At 37.9% G+C, this 21,376-nt stretch overlaps 1 protein-coding gene across 1 annotated transcript in view; it reads right to left on the bottom strand.

The window, feature by feature from the left end:
- Positions 1 to 1,547: 1,547 nt before the first annotated feature.
- Positions 1,548 to 21,376, bottom strand: part of glcci1a (glucocorticoid induced 1a) — a 37,679-nt gene continuing 17,850 nt past the window's right edge. Inside the window, exons 2-8 of the mRNA XM_079878713.1 lie at positions 18,751 to 18,902; positions 11,003 to 11,092; positions 5,701 to 5,838; positions 5,443 to 5,592; positions 4,369 to 4,579; positions 4,083 to 4,203; positions 1,548 to 2,713 (exon numbers count right to left, since the gene is read on the bottom strand). Of these exons, the coding sequence (XP_079734839.1) occupies positions 2,383 to 2,713; positions 4,083 to 4,203; positions 4,369 to 4,579; positions 5,443 to 5,592; positions 5,701 to 5,838; positions 11,003 to 11,092; positions 18,751 to 18,902 (1,193 nt within the window). The 3' untranslated portion in view covers positions 1,548 to 2,382. The remainder of the gene's footprint in view (positions 2,714 to 4,082; positions 4,204 to 4,368; positions 4,580 to 5,442; positions 5,593 to 5,700; positions 5,839 to 11,002; positions 11,093 to 18,750; positions 18,903 to 21,376) is intronic.

Here is a 21,376-nt window from a genome sequence, read left to right as displayed (position 1 = left end):
AACCCTTCACTTACCAAAAATGAGTTTAATCATTTTATAAACTACTTGGTCTATTGATATAAGGTGCAGCATAAAAGGTTGCATTGTTACTTTTAAAGCCTTTTGTATTGATCATGTAATATTATGTGGGCTGTCAATGGTTGGTCTTATGAGATGGATACATTAATTTGATTATTGATTGCAACCGCACAATACAATATTGTTTGACCTTGGTTCATATAAAAATTCTGCTTAAAGACAAGAAAACCCTTTTCTGACAAACCATGCTTGCCTGTCACTTGTTCCTGGACAAAAAGCTGATTATTATTCACAATCGGTGAAAATCATAAACACGTACTTATGTGGGCTTGGTATTCTATGACTAAAATGTATCCTGCTTATATAAAGCCGAGCTTTTAGGTGAATCTCATGAAATCAGTCAATTTCACATTAGTCCATAAAATCAAAAGAAAAAAATTGCTTAAATAAAATGGAGATTGGTTTTTAGGTCCATTATGATATTTTGCAGTGTGACATTCTTTGAGAATTAAGCTCATTTATCTTCAAATTTTCATTACCATGATGTGAAAAAAAAAGTTATTTTCATAAAAGTATTAAAACATTGTTTAGTTAGTGCATTTGTTGTAATTATTTTAAATTGTGTTTATTTTAATGAAAAGGATGAATTTAATAAAATTGTGATCATTAACATGGTTTTTTTTTTTTTTGTCATAAAAAATGTCACAATGCCAAAATAAGTTAATGGTCCTAAAGTAGTAATATATGTATATTTTAGCCAGAATTTTGTGTGTGTTGTGTGAGATTCACCTTTTTATTTTAGACTAATTATCAGCAGCATATCATAGTGGCATGTCAAAATTGTAAAAAAATGTAGAAGATTTTGAGAATAAAGTTGTAAAAGTTACAAGATGTTATGAGATCAATGTTGTAATGTTACATTAATAAAGTATAAAAATTCAAAAATGAAGTGTAATGCTAACAGGATTCACCAACTAAGAATTTCTTGCTCTTAATCTCGTAACTATACAATTTATTCTTGAAACGTATTGTCTTTATTCATGTAAAAGGCTTATTATGATATCCTCCCCAATTTTATTATCAAAATCTGTTGTCGTTTTTTTCAACATGCCACTTAAACAGTATTATAATAGACAGAAAAAATTCTTCTACATCTCAGACCTGGGATCTGGGCAGTAGTTTGTCTTACTAAATGATAATATATGTCATATAGTGACTGTGAGGGTGTGAGTCTGATCCATGAGGGTTGTACGATCTGTCTAATGGTTTTAACACACAGTATGTCCGACTCAATCAAATTCTCTCCGCCATGTCATCCTGACAGCACCTCCCAACATGGAATGTCATGGAATGCAAAGAATGATGAGACGGATCTGAAAGTGAATTTTTTCCTGAGTTTAAACAGCAAGTGATGCACCTGAAGCGAGGCCGCAGGCGGACACTGTGCAACAAAGTGTGAAAACAAGAACCTTATTCTGTGTTTTTCTCTTTCTGCAATATCATCAGAAGGTAGGAAACCTGGATAGTCGTCAACCCGTGGAGTACAGCTCATTTCCCATTATGTACATAACACAGCGATACACGGTTTTAAATTCAAACAAGCTTTTTTCTTTATATATAGATTTTCTCATATATAGATATATTGATAGAGAGAGAGCTTATTCATACTGTGGATGTTGAAAGAGAACACGACACATAATTTAATGTTAAACATACGATCAGTTTCAAATGCATGCCCCTGACACTATTAAGACCTTGCTGAAAGCTTCAGTCGTCTTTCTCCTCATAAATCGGCGGTGAACACCTCGCTGTGCGCTGTCTGATTATAGTGTTCATACAAAAGCCACTTTGCTTAAATTTTAAGCACACACGAAAGCAAAGCTGCGTTTGAAAACAGCTGTGCAGTTGCTCGAGATGAATGCGGAATCAAATCAGATGGACAAGTACCTGTGAACGCATCCACATCCGTATATATGACACTAAAAAAAAAGCAAAACGGGAATATCTGGAATGTGATTGAACTAATCAATAAGCAAATTTAATAAATTAGATTTCCGTATGAGACTCTCACTCATTTATCAAGATAACAGTGAAGCCATTAGAATTTTTTGATTTGCATATTCTAAGGTCCTTTTCCCAAAACGCATCCTTCAGTCCGACACGAAAGCGTGGCATTGCCACATACTCAAACCCTTCGGCTGCATTTACATTTGCTATTCTCGTTCGGGCCACAGTTGCGATGCCATGCAGATAGTAAAGATTCAGCACAAAGGTGGGGTCCATCAGAGAGAGAAGAGGAAGTTTGGGGTGGGCGAAACGTGTGTGGCGGGGGGGGGGGCGCGACGGAGACCGGCTCTGCGCGCTTTAGCTGACTTCAAAGTTCTGAGGCTGCGAGGCCGATTCCGAGGGCGCCTCCTGCTGCTGGGAGGGAGAGATGGCCAGCGCTTCCGGGGGGTCGTCTGTGCTCGTGCTGGTGGAGACCTGAGTGGGCATGTGATGGTGTTGGGCGAGGGGGCATGACCCGCTGGGGCCGGCCTGTGTTTCCTCTTTCTCCTCGTCCTCCTGCTGGGAGCTGGAGTGCTGGAGCAGGGATCCCGGGAGCTTGACGGGGCAGAACGCAGAGCCGGTGGGGATGAAGTTGACCTTGTTTTTGTCAGGGCAGGAGAAAAGGGGGACGGTGGCTGACTGTCTGGATCTGAGAAAGAGAGAAAAGAGAATGTTCCAAATGGAATACTAATGTATCGCCTACTAAATACTACACGTGCAAGTTTTTTTTGTTTTTTTACGATTTCTGTCACCTGATAGGAGTTTGGGTTCCTTTGCAACTGTCGCCTTTGGCTTGCTTAGTTCGGGACAGTTAATATTCAGTAATATTATTGTTTTGGCTGCACTGACAGTATCGGATGAGAACAAAACTGAATTGATTTGGATGATGATATCACTGATTTCTGCAGAGCTGCTTTATAACTGATTGAACTTTGTTATTGAACTGAATGGAATCAAAAGAACTGACGCAAAGTGAACTGAATCAACACTGAACTCACTTCAACTGAATATTGACACTATTTTCTTTTTTAGAGCAGCTTTACAGCAGAATTCAATTATTTTTCCATCATTGATCATTATTTTGATGTTTTGTGTTCAAGTCCTTCATTGCTGAGTGGCCAAGGAGCACCTGAAGGTTAATATGATTTTAATTTAATATGAATTTAATATGAGTGTTCCATACAGTCAGACGGTGAAATAACGAAATGCAAAACCTAGCTGAATTGTTGTCATTTAGGTTGGCAGGGCATGTAAAGAGCTAAACAACTGGCCTGACGGTGTCAATAAAAAAATTAAATAAAAACATTTTTGTTGAGCCCTGCATGCGATTTCTAAACAAATAGTCTGTGAAACCATATGCAACAATAAACGTGCTTCACTTATGTTTTACATTAGCATTAACATTTCAGAAATAAATAAATTCATTCATGCATTTTAAAGGAACACTCCACAGTTTTTTCATATTAAACTATGTTATTCCCTTAACTAAGACGAGTTGATACATACACCTCTCTCGTCTAAAAAGCGGTAAAAAGGATAACTATAATGTATGGCGGAATAGCACTTGGGAGCACTTCGACTTCGACTGTAACTGTATTTAAATAGGGAAAACTTAGAGGTGTTTGGTCGCTTAGACGCACCAGAGCGATTGAGTGCACGCACTGAGACGAGAGAGGTATGTATCAACTCATCTTAGTTAAGGGAATAACATAGTTTAATATGAAAAAACGGTGGAGTGTTCCTTTAAATCCAATTTCCTGAAATTATACATTACAGAAAGAGATGATGTTTTATATTCTGGTTTATTCATCACTCTTAAAATGGATGATCAAAATGAATGCATTGTATTGTAAGACACTATGTACTATACTCTGTTTGGATACTGAATATTTTAGCAAAATGTTGTAGGTCAACAGAATATTCCATGCATAAGGAACATTTGCATACTGTGTACATTATACATTCTGTGTGCTGGTATGCTATTTTAGGCTCACTGCAGAAAAAAAACCCCTACTCACGTCATTTCCTCAAACACTTTGATCTTTTCACAGCCCTCTGGAGGCTCCCGTTTGAACATGTAGCTGTTGTTGGGTTTTGGAGACGAGGTGAACTTAGGCAGAGGAGAACTGCTGCCGCTGTCTGCAGGAAGAAATTACAAATCTCAAATGATTCTCTGGATTATTATCAGAGCTGAGAATCTGTCCAACTCTCATGATATAATAAAGCAAACTATCAAATATAATATGAACTTGATATAGCTCCTTGACCAACAATCTGGCTTGATCACAAGTCTGTAGGTTTGACCTTTGTCTCTGTCGTCCAGCATCTCGTCAGTGGAGTATGGGCTGCCGTCATGTGAGCGGGGTGGGCATGCGGGTGAGGGGCAGGGCGACAGGCTAGAGCAGCTACTGGAGCGCCCGGGCACTGATGGCGTCTGAGTGTCTATACCACGACTACTGCTGCTGCGCTGCTGGGGCTGAAACGGAGCCCTCCGTCCATCAGGAACCTCCAGCGCCTGAGTGCCAGTCAAAGAGAGAGTCTTTTAACAAGTGTGCTCTGTTATCACTCTTCTGTACAAGAGCAGAATAAAATAGAGCAGATTTGTCCCATTTGTTCACATTAGTTAATGTTAGTTCATGGTGCATTAACTAATGTTAACAGATATAACATTTGATTTTAATATATGTATCAGTAAAGGTAGAAATTAATATTAACTAAGGATAATAAAGTAGAATAGAACAAAAGTATTATTCATTGTCATTTCATCGTAACTAATGTAGTTAATTAAAAATAACAAATGGAATCTCATTATAAAGTGTAACTGTTTTTTTTTTTTTTTTAATAAATACTTTTATTCAGCAAGTACACATTGTGACTCTAAAGACATTTATAATGTGTTACAAAAGATTTATATTTTCATATTATATATTTTTTACTTTCTACTGTTTTCAAAATTGATAATAATATTAAATGTTTCTTCAGCACCAAATCAGCACATTAGAATGATTTCTGAAGGATCATGTGACACTGAAGACTTGATGAAACAGCATCACAAACAGTCGTTTCAACCACACACAATCATTATTTCTGACTTACAATAATTCAAATTACTGTATCACAGGAGTACTGGAATAAAAGTTTATAGTTCGGTTATAAACACTGATCTCTATGATAGTTATTATCAAAACAGAGCAAAACTTTTTGAAAGTAACTGGAAGCTTAAAATAAAGATTGTATAAATTACATTGTTACACCAGTAAAACAAAAAAAAGTATGTGTCATTGAATCATTCAATTCAAGAGATTCGCTCAATAAAGCTGATTCATCCAGTAATGAAACAAGTACTTAGTGAGTATGCCTTCAGGAGTGTGCGTGTACCTTTAGCTCCTCTTTCTCTCCATTGTCTTTGATGAAGACTTTCTCCAGCTCATGGTTGATGCCTTCCATGCTGCTGGGAACCCTGGAGATGGAGGGCTTTGGCACTGTGATGTTGGACAGTGGCATCTGTGCTGACTTCGACATGGACGACTGTGCAGTGAGATGGTACAAATGTGCATTTCACAAACTATTCAGAAATTGCTGGATGTATTTACTAAATACACTGATATTACAGTATGTGTGTGAGCGTGCGCGGACCGGAGCTTGGCTGGCTGTGCTGATGGTGGTGGTGGTGCTGGTACAGCAGTGGAGGGGGGAAAGACGCTCTTTACTGTCTTTACTCTGCCGGCCTCCGCCCTGTTTACTGCGCTGCAGCTGGAGCCTGAGCTTAGCAATCTGAAAGTCACAGAAAAATAAATAAATTATAAAGGACAGAGGAGACAACAAAGTTATTTTATCATCTACAAGGATAGTAAATAAAAAGAAATAAATAAAAGCTGGGACTCGAACTCTGGCCGCCTGAAGCGCAGCTGTGCTAAATGTGAGAGTGCTGCCCATAAAGCTATGACTCCGATAAAATACCTTAACCCTCTGGGCGCCACGGTCGAGTTTACTCGACAAGATGCGGCACTGAATAAAACGGCCGATTTTGTCAAATAGGGTGTCAAATTTCGTTCAACCTCCCCTCCACTAGTTGGCAGACATGTCATACTTCATCCCCGACTCAAAAAAAAGTCATGCTTCTATACAAAATCTTCGAGCTAGAGCGCATTGAATCAGTGCGAACAAAAGCGGAGCTAGTGTGCAAGTGAGCCATTTTATCAGAGCAATATTGTCAACATCAGTGAGTATTTGCATTAGATTATTATTATTATTATTATTATCTAATGGCATCAATAAAGCTTACCCGCAATGAAGTGTTGTGTCTTCTATTCACGGACCCTGATTCTGAAGGGGAATAACGTTATCTGCCTTCAGAAAATGACGGTGATTCTGAAAGTGAAAGTATAGCCCTACACCAAGCACAAACGGTGAATCCTTTGCCCAATATAACGTTAGATGGTCCTTTGCCCAATGTCAGTGGTGGGAACAATGTTTCCCGGGGTCGGAGTGTTCATCGCGAAGTTAGCAGGCGTGTTAGTGTTGTGGGGAACGAGGCGGCCGCGGGAGATTTTTACCGTGCTAGCCGTGACCGTGTGCCTCTCCGCAATCGCGGCGACAGTATTGTGGTGGAGACTTTGTCTAATGCCACTGGGTATGTTAGACGAGGTCGAAGTATTCATAGGGCAGTTAGGGGGCAACGTGGAGGCAGGGTGGGGAGTCGCAATGACAATGACAGTAGTCCGAGCTGTGCACATTCGGCGCGCGCGCGAGGCAGAACTGGCCGCGCCCGCGCGCGCTGCTGCTCGTAGCAGGAGAAGAGGCGATGTGACACGGGGCAGAGCGGCTATTATGCATAGTCTATCGCAAGACCACACCATGAAACACTACAAGAAATGTCACCTGGATGAATAGGGAGTCATTATCTCTACAGCAAAAGCCCTGCAACAATTGTTTTTGTCTGCCATTTATTACACTGTTGATTTACTATCTATTTCCCTGACCATTTAGTAGTGTACACAATATGTGTTCTTTTTTTTGTGTTCATGTCCTTGTGATGTGTGCGTCTTTGTCAGCTAAAAAAAAAAAACAACCAAATAAACATCAACAAAAACCATAAAAATTTTATAATCCAAGATGGCGGCCACCATATGACGTCATAATATGCAAATTAGATGGGAAAATGTAATCCCTACATAAACTTTGGGTCATCCTTAATATTTCTCTAATTTACAGAAAGTCTCTATCTTTTATCACTTTTAAGATATAGCCTTTTGAAATTAAGATGTCAAAATCGAACATTTTAGGAAAAAACCTCTGGCGCCTAAAGGGTTAAATTGACCTGAGTGCTTGCTGTAACTCAGAACGGCCACAAGAGGTCAATACAAAACAGGCAGCTATGTGACAAGGCTCACCCTTTAAATCCTTTACCAAAACACACACACACACACAAAAAAAGTTAAATGTCTTTCCTGGTCTATTAAGAATTGCTACCCGTAGTAGGAAGAACAACAACAAATAAATAATATTGTAGACACTATTCAAGATACAACTGAAAACCCATCTCCTTTGTGAAACCTTAACTGCATCCTACATATTCTATGCTTTTACCATTTCTTAAACCCTCCCTGTTCTAGCTGATACTATTCTGAACAATGTCTGAAATTTTGTAGGGATAGCTCATCTTGCGTTATTGCCTCCTTAAAGTCTATTGCTTGTTATATTACTCATTTGTTACTTTAGATAGAAGCGTCTACTAAATTAATAAAATGTAAATATTGTAAATAATGAATCTACAACAAAAATTGGAAATTGATATTTAACCCTCATAGCCCAGGTCTCAATGTGACCCGCTCCGCCTTTTCAAACTGGCTTGATCACTCATAATTTACTTTTATTGTCTATATGTCCTGAGACAACAGAACAAGTCTAGACTTGTGCGTTCCTACTGAAAATACAATTGGTTTTCTGTACATGGATGTTTGTCTTGATAACGTTACATTTCTTGCAACAACATTCTCTTCTCTGATGACACGTTTACCGACTTGAGGACGGGACAACCTGTCAATCACATGAGATCACAGGCATAGCAAACCACAACGATTTAAACAATTCCCAATGGACACAAGTCCCGCCCTACATTTTTTCTTGTTCGAGAAGCCGTTTCACTAGGATATGTGTCACAATAGGGAAGAAAAAACTATCGTAACTTCCGTTTTGTGCTGACTTTAAACTACAGCCGGTACCACACCTCAACAAGAGGCAGCATTTCCTCCATCTCTGTTTGTTCTACATTAGAGATGTCAATCTAGAAAAGACATGAAAATTTATTGCAAATGACATGTACTTCATTTAACTCAAAAAGGCAGCAAAAACGCTGTTTGAAAATTACAGTGAAAAATGTTTTCAGAGGTGCTGGGCATTGCATTAACTGAATTACACAGTATGTGTTCAGTTGTAACAAGGGGAAATCCTGAATGTGCTCTCTTATAAAGCCCTGCTAAGTATGTCAATATACACAACCTAAATCCACTTAAGAGGTGTAAGGGGTTATAAGCCACTAAGCGAAAGCACTTGACATGAACATGGATAAAAATGTGGATAACGAGGACATGAACTTTCCATATGCAGGGAAGGAAAGAAGGCCTAAACAGCCTTTTCTTGGAAAATCTCCCAAATGGGAAACAGTGAGATTATTCAGGCCTTGCAGAATGAGCTCGCTGTGATGAACTCCTAAGAAGCCTCTATTACTTGTGTGTTCATGAATATGAATATGGACACAATCCTGTGGCTGCAAATACAGCAGGAATTGTGTGCAAGCAGCCAAAATGACAGATTCACATAAGAATTTAGAAAAGAAAGAAAAGACAAGCCTGAAAATACCACAAAATGGTTACTTTGGTGTCTCAAAAATGTAAGTATTAGATGTAAAAATCTCATGCTTTTAGTTGTGATACCTATTAAATATGTTTAATGCATATATATTTTTAAATATAAAATTAAGTTAGCATGAAAACTAGATTAAATGCATCCAATGTATGTATTGCACAGCAGAGGTCTCAACTGTATATAATACACACACACACACACACACACACACACATACATATTATATATACACACACACACACACACACACACACACACACACACACACACACACACACACACACACACACACACACACACACACACACACACACACACACACACACACATATACATGCATACATACATATACATACATACATACATACATATATATGGTAACACTTTACAATAAAGTGCATTAGTTAACATTAGGTAACTACCTTAGCTAACATGAACTAAGAATGAACAATAGCTCTTCAGCATTTATTAATCTTAGTTAATATTGATACGTTATTAAAATCAAAGCTTGGATTTGTTAACATTAGTTAATGCACTGTGAACTAACATGAACAAACAACAATGTTGTCAAAGGTTAATAAATACTGTAACAAATGTATTGCTCTTTGTTAGTTCATGTTAGTTAATACATTAACTAATGTTAACTACTGAACCTTACTGTAAAGTGTTACCAAGTGTTTCCCCTTGATTACAAAAAAAAAAAAATGCAACTCCTACATTCCTCAGAATTGTGACAACCACAAGATAGCATTTTTTAGATGTTTTATACTGCATGGCAGGAAGTAAATGTTCTAATTCCATTTTGTAAATGTTTATGCAAATTGTAGTTTTGACTGCGTTAATCAAGCTCAATCATTCAACCCTGTCACCCAAGGAATTGTAAGAAAACGATCAAACAAATATTTTATGGGGCTTTATGGGGTCTTTAATTTATGGGGAATATAAGTTGATTAATAATTACAAACCAACATTTGGTGGTTGGTTAGCCCCTTTTGTGTGACAGCTTAAATCTTAAATTAGGCTACATTTGCAGCTCTATTACCCATTCTGACATATTAAAAATCATTCTGATGTTTATTAAATGTTTATAAAAAGCTATTAAAGGTTTAGGTTGAAAGTTTTGAACCATATTTGACCGCTCATATCTTCTGGTAACAGGGTTGAAAAAAAAAAAAAAAACGGCAAAGCCCATAGAAAATGACCTGTGAATAAAGCGGCTCATTTTCTGAGGGTTAAACCCAGTGTCATCAGTTCTTTTTCCCAGCAAAAAAATAATACAAATAATAACAATTCTGAGCAGAAACTTGTTTGAGGGTTTGCACAGGAAATGAATTACTTTTGCACCTGCACGTTGCTCATGCAAGAGAGTAAATTAGACAGGTTTGTGCACATCAACGATTAGGGCTTTCCCTCAACACAATGTCTAATTGATAAAAATGTGACTTCAGTGCGAAAGGACACACGACATGACTTTGCACATATTACTTGCTCTAAAACCCACACGCCCGTATTGTTCCAAAAGCTTGGAGGTGATGGGAAAGTCATAAATTGGCAGGAGGGGGATAATGGTTGTTGCCGAGAGGGGAAGTTGATTGTTAAAGGGGGAGATAGTCTTATCTCACTGTTCCCTGAATTGTCAGGGAGGGGCTGAGCGCCCGTGATAAGGCTGACTTTGCTGCGGCTAGCGCTAGCAATAACACGAAGTGCAGCGCCGGAAGTCTGAAGCCACACAGGAAGTTATATATAGCAGCGGGTGCAGGAGGAGACGGATGGGTCGTCGTGACTGGCAGTCTTGTATAGAGCTGTGTAATGGGGGTTTTATTTCCATCGCCTGGCTACTTCGCTGGCCACACAGGATGAGATCATCGCAAATGCAGAAGTGCAATGCTCATCAGTTTCAGGACAGTGAGAGCTCTGTTAATAGCTGTTAGTGTGATTGCACTTTCTTGTTCTCCAAACCCAAGGGGAAAAACTACACAGCTGTGTGCGCAAGACACACATAGTATTTCACTGTTAAAAGGGTGTGTGTTTTGTGCTACTGATGTAAGTGCATGTGTGTGTGTGTGTGTACCTCTTTAAGATGGTCAGAGCTGCCCCAGGATGCTGAGCGCTGGTGTGTGCTCTTTTTCTCTTCGGCCTCGTCACTCCAACATCCAGGAGTCTGAAACACAAAATGCAATTTTGTCTTTTGACTATAGTGAGGATTTTATATTGTTTTTACATAAAGCTAGTTCTAATACGAACTAACTTCATATTTTTATAATTAAAAAATAAATAAATAAATATATATATATAAATATAAATATATATATATATTATAATTACACCATTACTCCAGTCTTCAGTGTCACATGATCCTTTAAAAATCATTCTAATATGCTGCTTTGGCTTCTCAAGAAACATTTCTTACTATTATCAATGTTGACAAAACAGTTGTGCTGCTTTATATAAAGTGCGATCATTTTTTTTTCCGGGATTTTTCGAACAATAGAAAGTAAAAAAAAAAAACAGCATTTATTTGAAATATAAATCTTTTGTGAATTTATAAATGTGTTTGATGTCCCTTTTGACCAATTAAATGCTGTTTTTGTTTCTTTCAAAATAAAATCTTGCCTTTTAGTGCACAATGTACACTTTACTTACTTTCTTTATAAATATTTTTTTACCTTTGGCGGTCCCATAGAAAAGTTTTGAAAGATTTAGTTAACTTCTGGGGACAATTTTCCCCCAAAATTGTAGCCAAGTAAATACACTCACACACCGATAAATCACATTCCCATGCTTCATCCTCCTGACCCACTAATTCACACCAAAATCACAAAGGCAGCATTGTTCCTGCAACCGGTTCCTCAATAAACGTTCACCTACATTCCTTTCAAAAACAACATTTTCTGTTACTATAGGAAAGTCTGCAGGCACACGTGGATGTGATGTGTGCACTCAGGTATGTTATTTGTTTAGTCAGCCCACCATGCAGCACACACACAGTAGAATCTGGAGCCCATAAATGAGGCCCTGAAGTGTCAATCCAATGTGATTAACAGCATATTATTATGCAAAAAAAGTCTATCATAAGCTGATGTCCACTGATATTTTCCCTTTTTTTTACCTCAAATGTTGACTGTACAATTGAACTTTTGTAAAGTTCGTTGGGCAATGTCAGGCCATTTTTGAGTGTCAGTCGTTGGCTCTAGATGGACGCAGTCTTGTTTTTTAGGATGATTCAACATGTAGAATCGGTGTCGGGCCGTCGGTGAGAGAGAGAACTCTGATTGGCTGTTCAGTTTAGCGAACGAGTCAGTGCACGAGAATAAGAGCAAAAGTGACGAAAGCAAGCACAGAAGTCATGACGGCTCAGACAGAAGGTTGTTCTAATTTTACGCCATCTTACCTGAGCATTCCACTGCGTGAACATTTTCATAATAACATGAGGGGAGTGGAATAAAGAATGTGATCAGCGTGACTGATATTCAAAACTGTAAGCACGCGCCACTTGGTTTGTGGTTTGTGTACCTGCAGTCTTAATTTCGCTTTCCCTTTTTGAATGACAAAATAGACGAATACAGCTGCTTAAATAAAACACCAACCACAATTTAATACACTTCTATACACTACTAGTTTTCAAATACACTACTACTCACAATTTTGTGGTCAGCAAGATTTTTTCCATCAAAGAATATTTGAAAAAAAAATCCACAAACTTTTAAATGGTAGTATATACACAGAATATCAATCACAATTCATTATGCATTGGAATCATCGCTGTCAGTTACAACTTGCTTAGAAAAAAACAAAACAAAAAACAAGATTAAAAATCTCAATAGCTCTGTTAAACAGCATGACTATCTTCATGATACTTTTGGGGGGTTTTAAGGGCTTCCTGTGGACCAATAGATGTGGTGGAAATGTGTATGTGTACCTTGTGAAAAACAGAGGAAATATATTTTCTAGTGAAAGATGAAAATGGCTCTCTTGAGCATACATTGCCTCTATGGGACTGCCTGGAGCTGCTGCTGTGGAGAGAGGCAGATTCAAGCCCAGTAAAACCCCTGTGTTCATCAGCCAAACAGACGTCACACTTCAAAGCCTGACCTTTGGAAACAGATCGACACTAGAAGGCCAAAAGGAACAGAGGCTTTGAAAGCCTCGTCCTTTCTTTCTGTTATTCAAATTTTTTAAGGGATTAACACTTTTTTTTTTACTACCCTTTTTCTGTGAAACAAAATTGTATACTTTTTATTTAGCTATTTATTTATTATTATTGTCTGTTATTATTATTTGTGGGATACTACTTTTAAGGTACTTCTTGCTCGAAGTTTGACAGCTCCTGGGCACACATTATTTTTTACATACTTTACATTATTGCAGCACCTCTATTCCTAGTCTGTCTGAAATGTTCTGATTGTCCAGCTGACCCTGTGGCTTGTGATTGGCCAAACACCTCAAGCGTGTGTCGGAAATGTAACAACCCTTACCAATATCGTGAGTATCAGCTTCCAAGGCTTCTAAAGCAATTGCAAACACAAAAAATATGAGCAAAGTTGGAACTGCCCCATTTTTTCAAGAGTAGTCTTTGTATATAGCCGGCATTGTACTCTCCCAGGTTCAGGAAGCGGTCCTCCGTAAAATGCACTGTACACAAGCAAACAGCATTATGAATAAATCTTACTTCATAACTTTTTTCTTTGTGTATGTGTTTGGATGGGCATTATGCTAATATTTCAAATTGTGGCATAAATGTTTGCAGAAGTAATATCGGGACTTCGATCGAGGAGTTTTAGGCAGGTATGGAGCAATGATCTCTGTTAGAATAAATCCCTTTTATGGGAGACTATGAGTTTTGTAACTTTGCAGATCTTATATATGCACAAACAGATATTTAATTGTATGGAAAAGAACAGTGCAAATATGCAACAAAACCTCTCCTTGTTTCATGATAGAAAGAAAGTCATAAGTGTTTGGAGTAACATGATGGTGGTGTAAATAATGATAGCGTTTTCTTCTTTTTTTTGGGCGAACTATCCCTTTAAGAAAAGGGATGCAGGCTTTTGGTTATTCCGAGAGTAGAACATCCCAAAGTCACCGCTGTTCACCTGATCTGACTGTGTTATTGCAGAGGAAAGCAGCACTGAATCACTGTAACAAAGGGGACGAGGGGTTAAACCCAAGACACGGTTCAATAATGGAGTGGGAAAAAATCTGAATCCCAACAGAGCTGCCGCACTAATCTATAAAGCTTTTGTCATTGCATCAAACTTTAAAGACAAGCTAACATGAGAGTTGTTTGTAGTTCTTTGACACCGGTGAGTAATAAAGGGTGAGACTTGAGATGGCCTGTCCTGGTAACACCCAGGCTTTGGCAAGTGAACATAATTATTGCACGTTTATAAACCGACTGGTTATACAAAGAATATATAAAGAACTTCTTGCATGAAATCTCACACCAAGGAAATACAGTAGGCACAAAAATAATTCAGTATCTCATGTCAGTAAGCAGAGCAGAGCCGCAGAGAGTGTGTGGCCTCCGTTGCCATGCAGCAGTGAAAACAGGATGCGGGGGGGTCATGTGACACGCTGCAACTCCTCCGTTGCTCTCACAAGTCCAAATGGACCACAACACCTGACCTCTGACCCTCCATTCACTCACTGCATGTGTATAAGGGGCCATATTTGGTTCTTTTGTAGCATTATAGTCCTCTTATAATGTTACTCAAGAAACAGTCGTAATAGTTTACATAATCATTTTCCACCCTTTGTTACTTTTTTAGAGTCAGGAGACTGAAGGCTAAACAAGAAGTTTTTGCTTCTGTATCTTTAAGCTCCTATTTGTAAATGACCTCTGTTATGATTGGCTCTGTGAAATGAATATCAGTACTCTGTCACTCATGTTGCCTTCAAATTGCCATTTTCTCATTAAAAATGAATGCATTCTGGTCAATTTGTTGCTGCAGATTGTTGCCCTTTAAAAGTTACATCACAGCTGTGTTATTTTAGGATTATTTACATTACTATAATTAGCTTTTATTTTTATGTTTTCAGCTTTCATTTTAATTTTAGTAATTTTGCTATGTGCTTTTTGTCATTTTTATTTATTTATTTTTAAATATTTTTAAATTATTTTTAGATTAATTTTTATTTAAGCTTTAGTAATTTATTACTTTAACCTATTTTATTTCAGTTAGTTGTGAAGACAACAATTTTTATATTAATTATTAAAATTATATTTTATTTTATTTCAGCTTTTTTGAATTAACAAAAATATTTGTAATAGTTTTAGTTAACAATAACAACACAGCATCACAGCAATGTCTTACAGAGATAAAAATGAATTTATGTGATTTAATCACCCTCATGTTGTTCTTTCCCTCTGCTGGAGATCACAAATCTCTTTTGAGCTTGTGTTCAATGTACAAGTGGATGCGCCCTATTTGATGTCACTGACTGCAAATGCTATTGGTTCTTATGGGTCATGTGACCAACCACGGCATGACATGTTTAAAAATGCAAATACAAATTCAATTTGAGAGTTATAGCAAAGAGGAGGTTTGTCAATAATGACTTACATTTGGTTTGTACCAAACAAAAAACTATCATGTGACTTCAAAAGAGCCAACCATTGACCCAAAAATGAAATTTACACAAAGCACAAATAAAGTTCCAACAGAATTACAGAATAGCGTCTGGTTTACACAAAACTTGTTTTTGCTTTGAAAACGCAAGACGCGGGTAGTGGAATGAATAAAAACTGCATGGTCTCAAGACGCGTTTTTTTAAAAGTTGAACTTCTTTTAACTCGAGCGCCACGTTTTTAGAATGCTGTGTCAGGCGCGAGCTGCTGCAAAATATGCGAGACATGAGCGCAACGGTTAAAGATGTCCATCTATCGCGTGTTTACATTGAAAATCAGTCGAAAAGTAGCGCAGTAGAATGAAAAAAAAAAATCGTTCTGTGTGAACATATCTAAGAACATGTTGAACAGATGCACAGTGTAGTTGTCATTCAAAAACTAAGTGTTAACAGTGGAGGCCGTTAACACTGGGAATGGCATTCTTGTGGTCTCGTCTTTCTGAACGGTTATATGACACTCGGTGCATGCTGAAGCACACAATGAGAGGCACGGCAGAGTCATTACCTTTAGACACACTGCACTCCCGGAGGTGCCAAATCTCACCTTCAGTGTAGCAGCAGATGGTGGGTGGAACTGTGGGATTGTGGTGATTGTGTTCTGCCTGATACACCTGCTGACATTTGAGGGTAAATCAGCACCTGACCATAAGACAGGTGTGCGTGAGGTACGTTGTGTTCTCTATAGGGACGTGCCATAGTAATCGACTAGTCAAAGAGGCTACTTGCTCTGTAAGTAACACCTCAAATTGACTGATTACGCTTGACCTGCAACTAACCCCAACCACGTATGCACATAGGGCTTGACTATAAGGACTGTCTGATGACAGTGTGAAAGACACTCAGGGCAGTTGACGAAATGGTTGATCAGTCAACGCTGCTTCGTCACGAAATTTTATCATTTGCATGTTTTTATGTCAATTTAAAACTTCAAGAGATTTTAAACCATTAAAGCTCAAGAAGTTACAAGAATTCAGTTCAGTATTCTTTTAGCGCACATGAAGCGCGCAAATACTGAATTGAGTTCTTTGAAAAATTATGTCAAAATGCAGACCTACCTGAAAAACTGAAAAGCACTGTTTATTTCATTTGTATCAATGTTCTATTGTATTTATTTGTGCTATTGCTTGTAATGTGTTTATTTATTCTTATTTTATTCTGACTGTTTGCTTGTCTTTAATTGTTAAACTTTAGATTAGTTAGGCTAGTAGTTTTTGTTGTTGAATCGAGAATTTCGAAATATTTGTTATCATAACCTTATTAATTAGAATACAGGGTTACATGGGTAAAAAAACAAACAATGAAAGCAATAACTGCTTTATTTATTTTTAGTGAAAATTTTGACAGGGCGAATAAAAATGTGAACCCTGGCCTGACCGGGCCAGCCGAAAGAAATCCTCAGCGTTGATCCCTGGTACATTAGAAAAACAGAGAAGATCTCTTTGCATGCAATCACAGAATGCATAGTAATGAGCTGGGTGAAAAGGTATCACTAAAAAAAGTTTCTTAGTTTATCATGTTGTTAGCTTGGCAACAGGGTTGCCCCATTCACCGTTTCCTGTGGAATCGGGCTGCTTTTAAACTGTGCCACTGGTAGATTTTTTTTTTTTTCCCAGCAGGTTTCGACATTGCTCTGACAAAATGCTTGTATCAAATTATTTCACTCTACCCAATTAATCTTCTAATAATGATAGAACTGTGCTAGATAATGAGAGAGAGTAAGGAGATTTTTGTGAGCAAGGGCACCGGCATGTGTGTCCGGCTATTATCACTTCCAAGGTAACAGATTGGTGTGCGTTCCTATTCTATGGCAAATGATACATCAAGACCTGTCAATCTGAATGATCAAACCAATCCAAGCTTGCTCCAGCTGTACAACAGTGTCCAATTGGTCTCTACACATCGTCCCTATCCACTAAACCAACTCAGCACACCGGAGATCCAGTTTCCATTGGTTAAACTTTCAAATGACGTTGGAAAACACTGCGTCATGATGATCGCATTCATCGCAAAGCGATCGGATTCCTAAAGTCTTACAGCTTTAGCCAAGCAGCATGTCATGTCACTGTGATCTACGCATTGACTTATGTTGTGTTTGGGCTCGTTCGAGGCCACCTGCTCTAAATAAAGATATGTGATCTACTATGGTTTACTAATGTATTACGAAGTTACAAACAACAACGCGCCGCAAAAGCATCATGAGTGTACGGTTTACACGTGTGTTGGTGGCGCTTTTTCATACAAATACTTGGTATAGTTTGGTAGTTGAGACCTTTTCAATGATTTATGACAAGTTTATCTGTTATGTTTGATGATTTTACAGATCTCATTTTCATGTAAAACAGTTAGTTTTTCATGTTATGAAAATAGATCACTTCTGATATGTCAGCAAATTTAAAAGCACGTGTTAAGTGATGGTCATATTCCATTTATTATCTGTAAAGCCAAGCTTCTAAGCTTTAAAACAACACTTATTTTGTATTGGTTAAGCAAGTGGTTGTTAAGTAAAGTAATAACTTAGTAGCGCCCACTGTTTCGGATTAATGAGGTTAAGGTTGACGATTAATCGATTAATTGATCGTTAATTTAAACAATGATCGATTATGGGAATTTCTGTAAATTGACATCCCAAGTAGGTAGGCTAGTAGATGGCAAGGCTGGCCATGTTCATTAATAAACCACTGAATACTCAAACTCCACTACAGTCACAACTGGTGATCATTACAGCCTCTGATAAAGTATTACAGTCTCTGAGTGATTTCTGCAATTCAGCTGTGGGTCTAATACAAACCCATGTGTAAGCAGCGAAAGTCTTGGTTCCCCGTCTGTGGTTAATGGTTTATTTGATACCAATAACAGTTTCATGCCAAATGCTAAAGGTAACTACAGTTTACAACTCAGTAGTTCTTTTAAAGTTTCCACACATTTTGACTGATGAAGGATTTAAAAATAATTTATATATAATGTGAATATTACGTTAAAAAACAGTTCATGTTTACACTGATTGAGAATCATCAGTTGGTTTCAGCTCACAGAAATCCCAGAAAATAGTCCAAAGTAACACAGCAAACATGCAAAAACCCAGAAGAACGATGGACCTGTAAAAGCTGTCAACCTAACGTTTGCAAACACACCTGAACACACAGGCTTTGGAGTCAGAGTTAGATTTGGAGCACAGTGGGTGAAAGTGCCTACCTGCGTGGACTTGTCTTTCATGCAAGAGGGGTTGTGCAGGTGGGATTCACGTGGCCACTGCCCTATCAGGTAGGGCCCGGTTATAGCACCCAAAGAGGAAGTCCGTCTGATCGAACCTGTGCTCCACACCTGTTGCGACTTTGACCTCTCAACTGCCATAAGGAACAAACAGAAAGAGAAACAGATGGGTGATGAGCAGACGGACTGGGGTTGCAGCAGCCCTAAAGTTATTTCCCTACAAACTGCTACCTGTTTACTAGGGCTGCAACTAATGATTATTTTGATAATCAATTAATCTGATGGACAACTTTAAAATATTATACATTAAAAAATATATATTTTTAAAATAAAAAATTGTAATTTTAAATTAAGGATTTTAATCCATTATTTTAAACAATATTATTCCACATCCTACCCAATGCTGTCTTCAAAACGATGTGTAATATTAAGCCTATGAAAACAAATATAGTGAATGCATTTATGTAGGCTATAATGTACAGCACATTATAAGCAAAAAAGGGTTAATATACAATCTAAACCTAAAAGCAACTGATTTCTTACTATTAGCAGGAATTAAAACAACTAAATTAAAAATGATAATAACCAAAAACAAAAAGCACAAAATGTTAACATACGAGGCATGAAAAACACATTCACAAATCACTCGGACATAGTATTTATATTACATTAATGGGCTATTCCAACAATAGTGCCATAGAATTTTCATTTTCGGGTGAACTATCCCTTTACAAAGCTGCATAATTATACTACTTAGATTTTGAAAAAAATATCTTACAAGTCCATTCTGCCCATATCCCATCTACCGTAGATGTAGACTGGGGCTCAGAAGCAGGTTAACTTGTTTGCATTTTGCATTTAAGCAGAACATCAATCCTTAATGCATTTGATAAAAATACCTCTTACAAATCCCTCATCCCACAAAGTTGGAGGGGAACTGGGTCAAGGGCACATGAACTTTTCTAATCAGCGATAGTCAGAGCGTGACATCTTCCTACAGCAGAGATGACAATATTTACTCCTCTCAGTGGCACTATGAATACATCATCAGATACATGGATCATCTTTATGGCTTTCAGAAGACTAACTCACTCAGGTATCTGTGTACACAAGGCAGTTGTAGGCAAACTGCTCTCATGTCTTTATGAAAAGCAGAGCCATGGGAAGTAAATGCCATGCCCTGGTGTTGAGTTCAATTCAAGATTATTAACATTCACCAATAAACTCAATAGTTGATTTCCCTAAAAGTGATTGGATGACTAGTTCCCTGGCAACCAGAATTGATGGTCAACAGCATGGCTATGCTGGTCCACCAGCTAGACTAACACTAACCAGCATAATCCCCCACCTGGACAAGCATGACTCCAGACCAACTGGTAAACTTTGTGTCATTGACCTGTTGGTCAGCAACTTCTTGTCTGGTGAATCATTTAAAAAAAGCAATTTTGCATTTTATCACATTTATGTGGTTCTGTACAACTAAACTAATAAACTAGTCATTTGTTAGAAGGAATAGTTGGCCAGTCTGTCTCATTCTAGCAAAGTTTGTCCGGTCCACAGCATGGCCATGCTGGTCCACCAGCTAGACTAACACTGACCAGCATAAACCAGTGTGGAGCAGCATGCATATTCGGGATGAATCTAGAACAACAGGAACCATCTACATTTGTGACCTGTTGACCAGCAACTTCCAGGCTAGTCCTCAATGTTGCAATTTAAGAATTTCAAATTTTATCACGTTTATGTGCAACTGTGAACTGTGCACCCTCATCCCTCACATCAAAAGTGACTTTTGACAGAAGTCAATTTTAAGAGAGAACTCAACACATTAAATGTGTGATTACACTGTGACCCAAGCCGACTGCTTATTTTACAGCTACAGTATTGGTTCACGCAATAAGCCGTTTTAAGCCTGATGACATCTCACTTGGTTGCAGTTTGCCAAAAGCTGTTCACACCTCCCTCAATTTTTTTATCATCGCCCATGTGTTTGCATGGTGTAAAGCCCACATCAGACGAGCAAAGCGAGCATCAAGTGAAACCAACAGAGAGAACAGCGATGAAAACTCAAAGGAGATGAGAGATCCATTGTTAGTTGATGAGCAAATGTCAGAGCAAGTGTGCAAAATGTAAACCACGTGTTTTCAGATATGTGGTGTAAATAATTCGATCTAAGGTACTAAGCAGGATTCAGAGAATGGGATTAGGACTAAAAGACAAACGTGTGTACGAGAGACGCTGTGGACACAGAGAGTGTACACTGTTGCTATGGTGATGAATGGTCAGCTTATGGATTATAGAGTCCATTCTAGAAGACCATATTTAGACTTGGCCCTTATATCACTGTGCGCTTTTTAGGAAGTGACTAACTAGAGACAGAGTCACTGGAAAATGTAGGTTAAATCATCTCAAACTACAATATAAAGGATTTTAAACAGCAATCATACAAAATTTTGTTTTAGTTTCTTACTTGTAATTGTTGCAAAGTGCACTGCTATAAAGATGACATTCATTGAGAAAAATCATATGGATTACACTTTTTAACTTCTTTCATTAGTAATAGTAACTCATAAATATCATGATTTTAGACCAGCAAATCATATGCATA

This window comes from Squalius cephalus (assembly GCF_949319135.1).
Source record: "Squalius cephalus genome assembly, chromosome: 8".
Lineage (NCBI taxonomy): Eukaryota > Metazoa > Chordata > Actinopteri > Cypriniformes > Leuciscidae > Squalius > Squalius cephalus.
The sequence above is the reverse complement of the archived record's forward strand: the minus strand, read 5'-3'. Positions and strand labels throughout refer to the sequence as shown.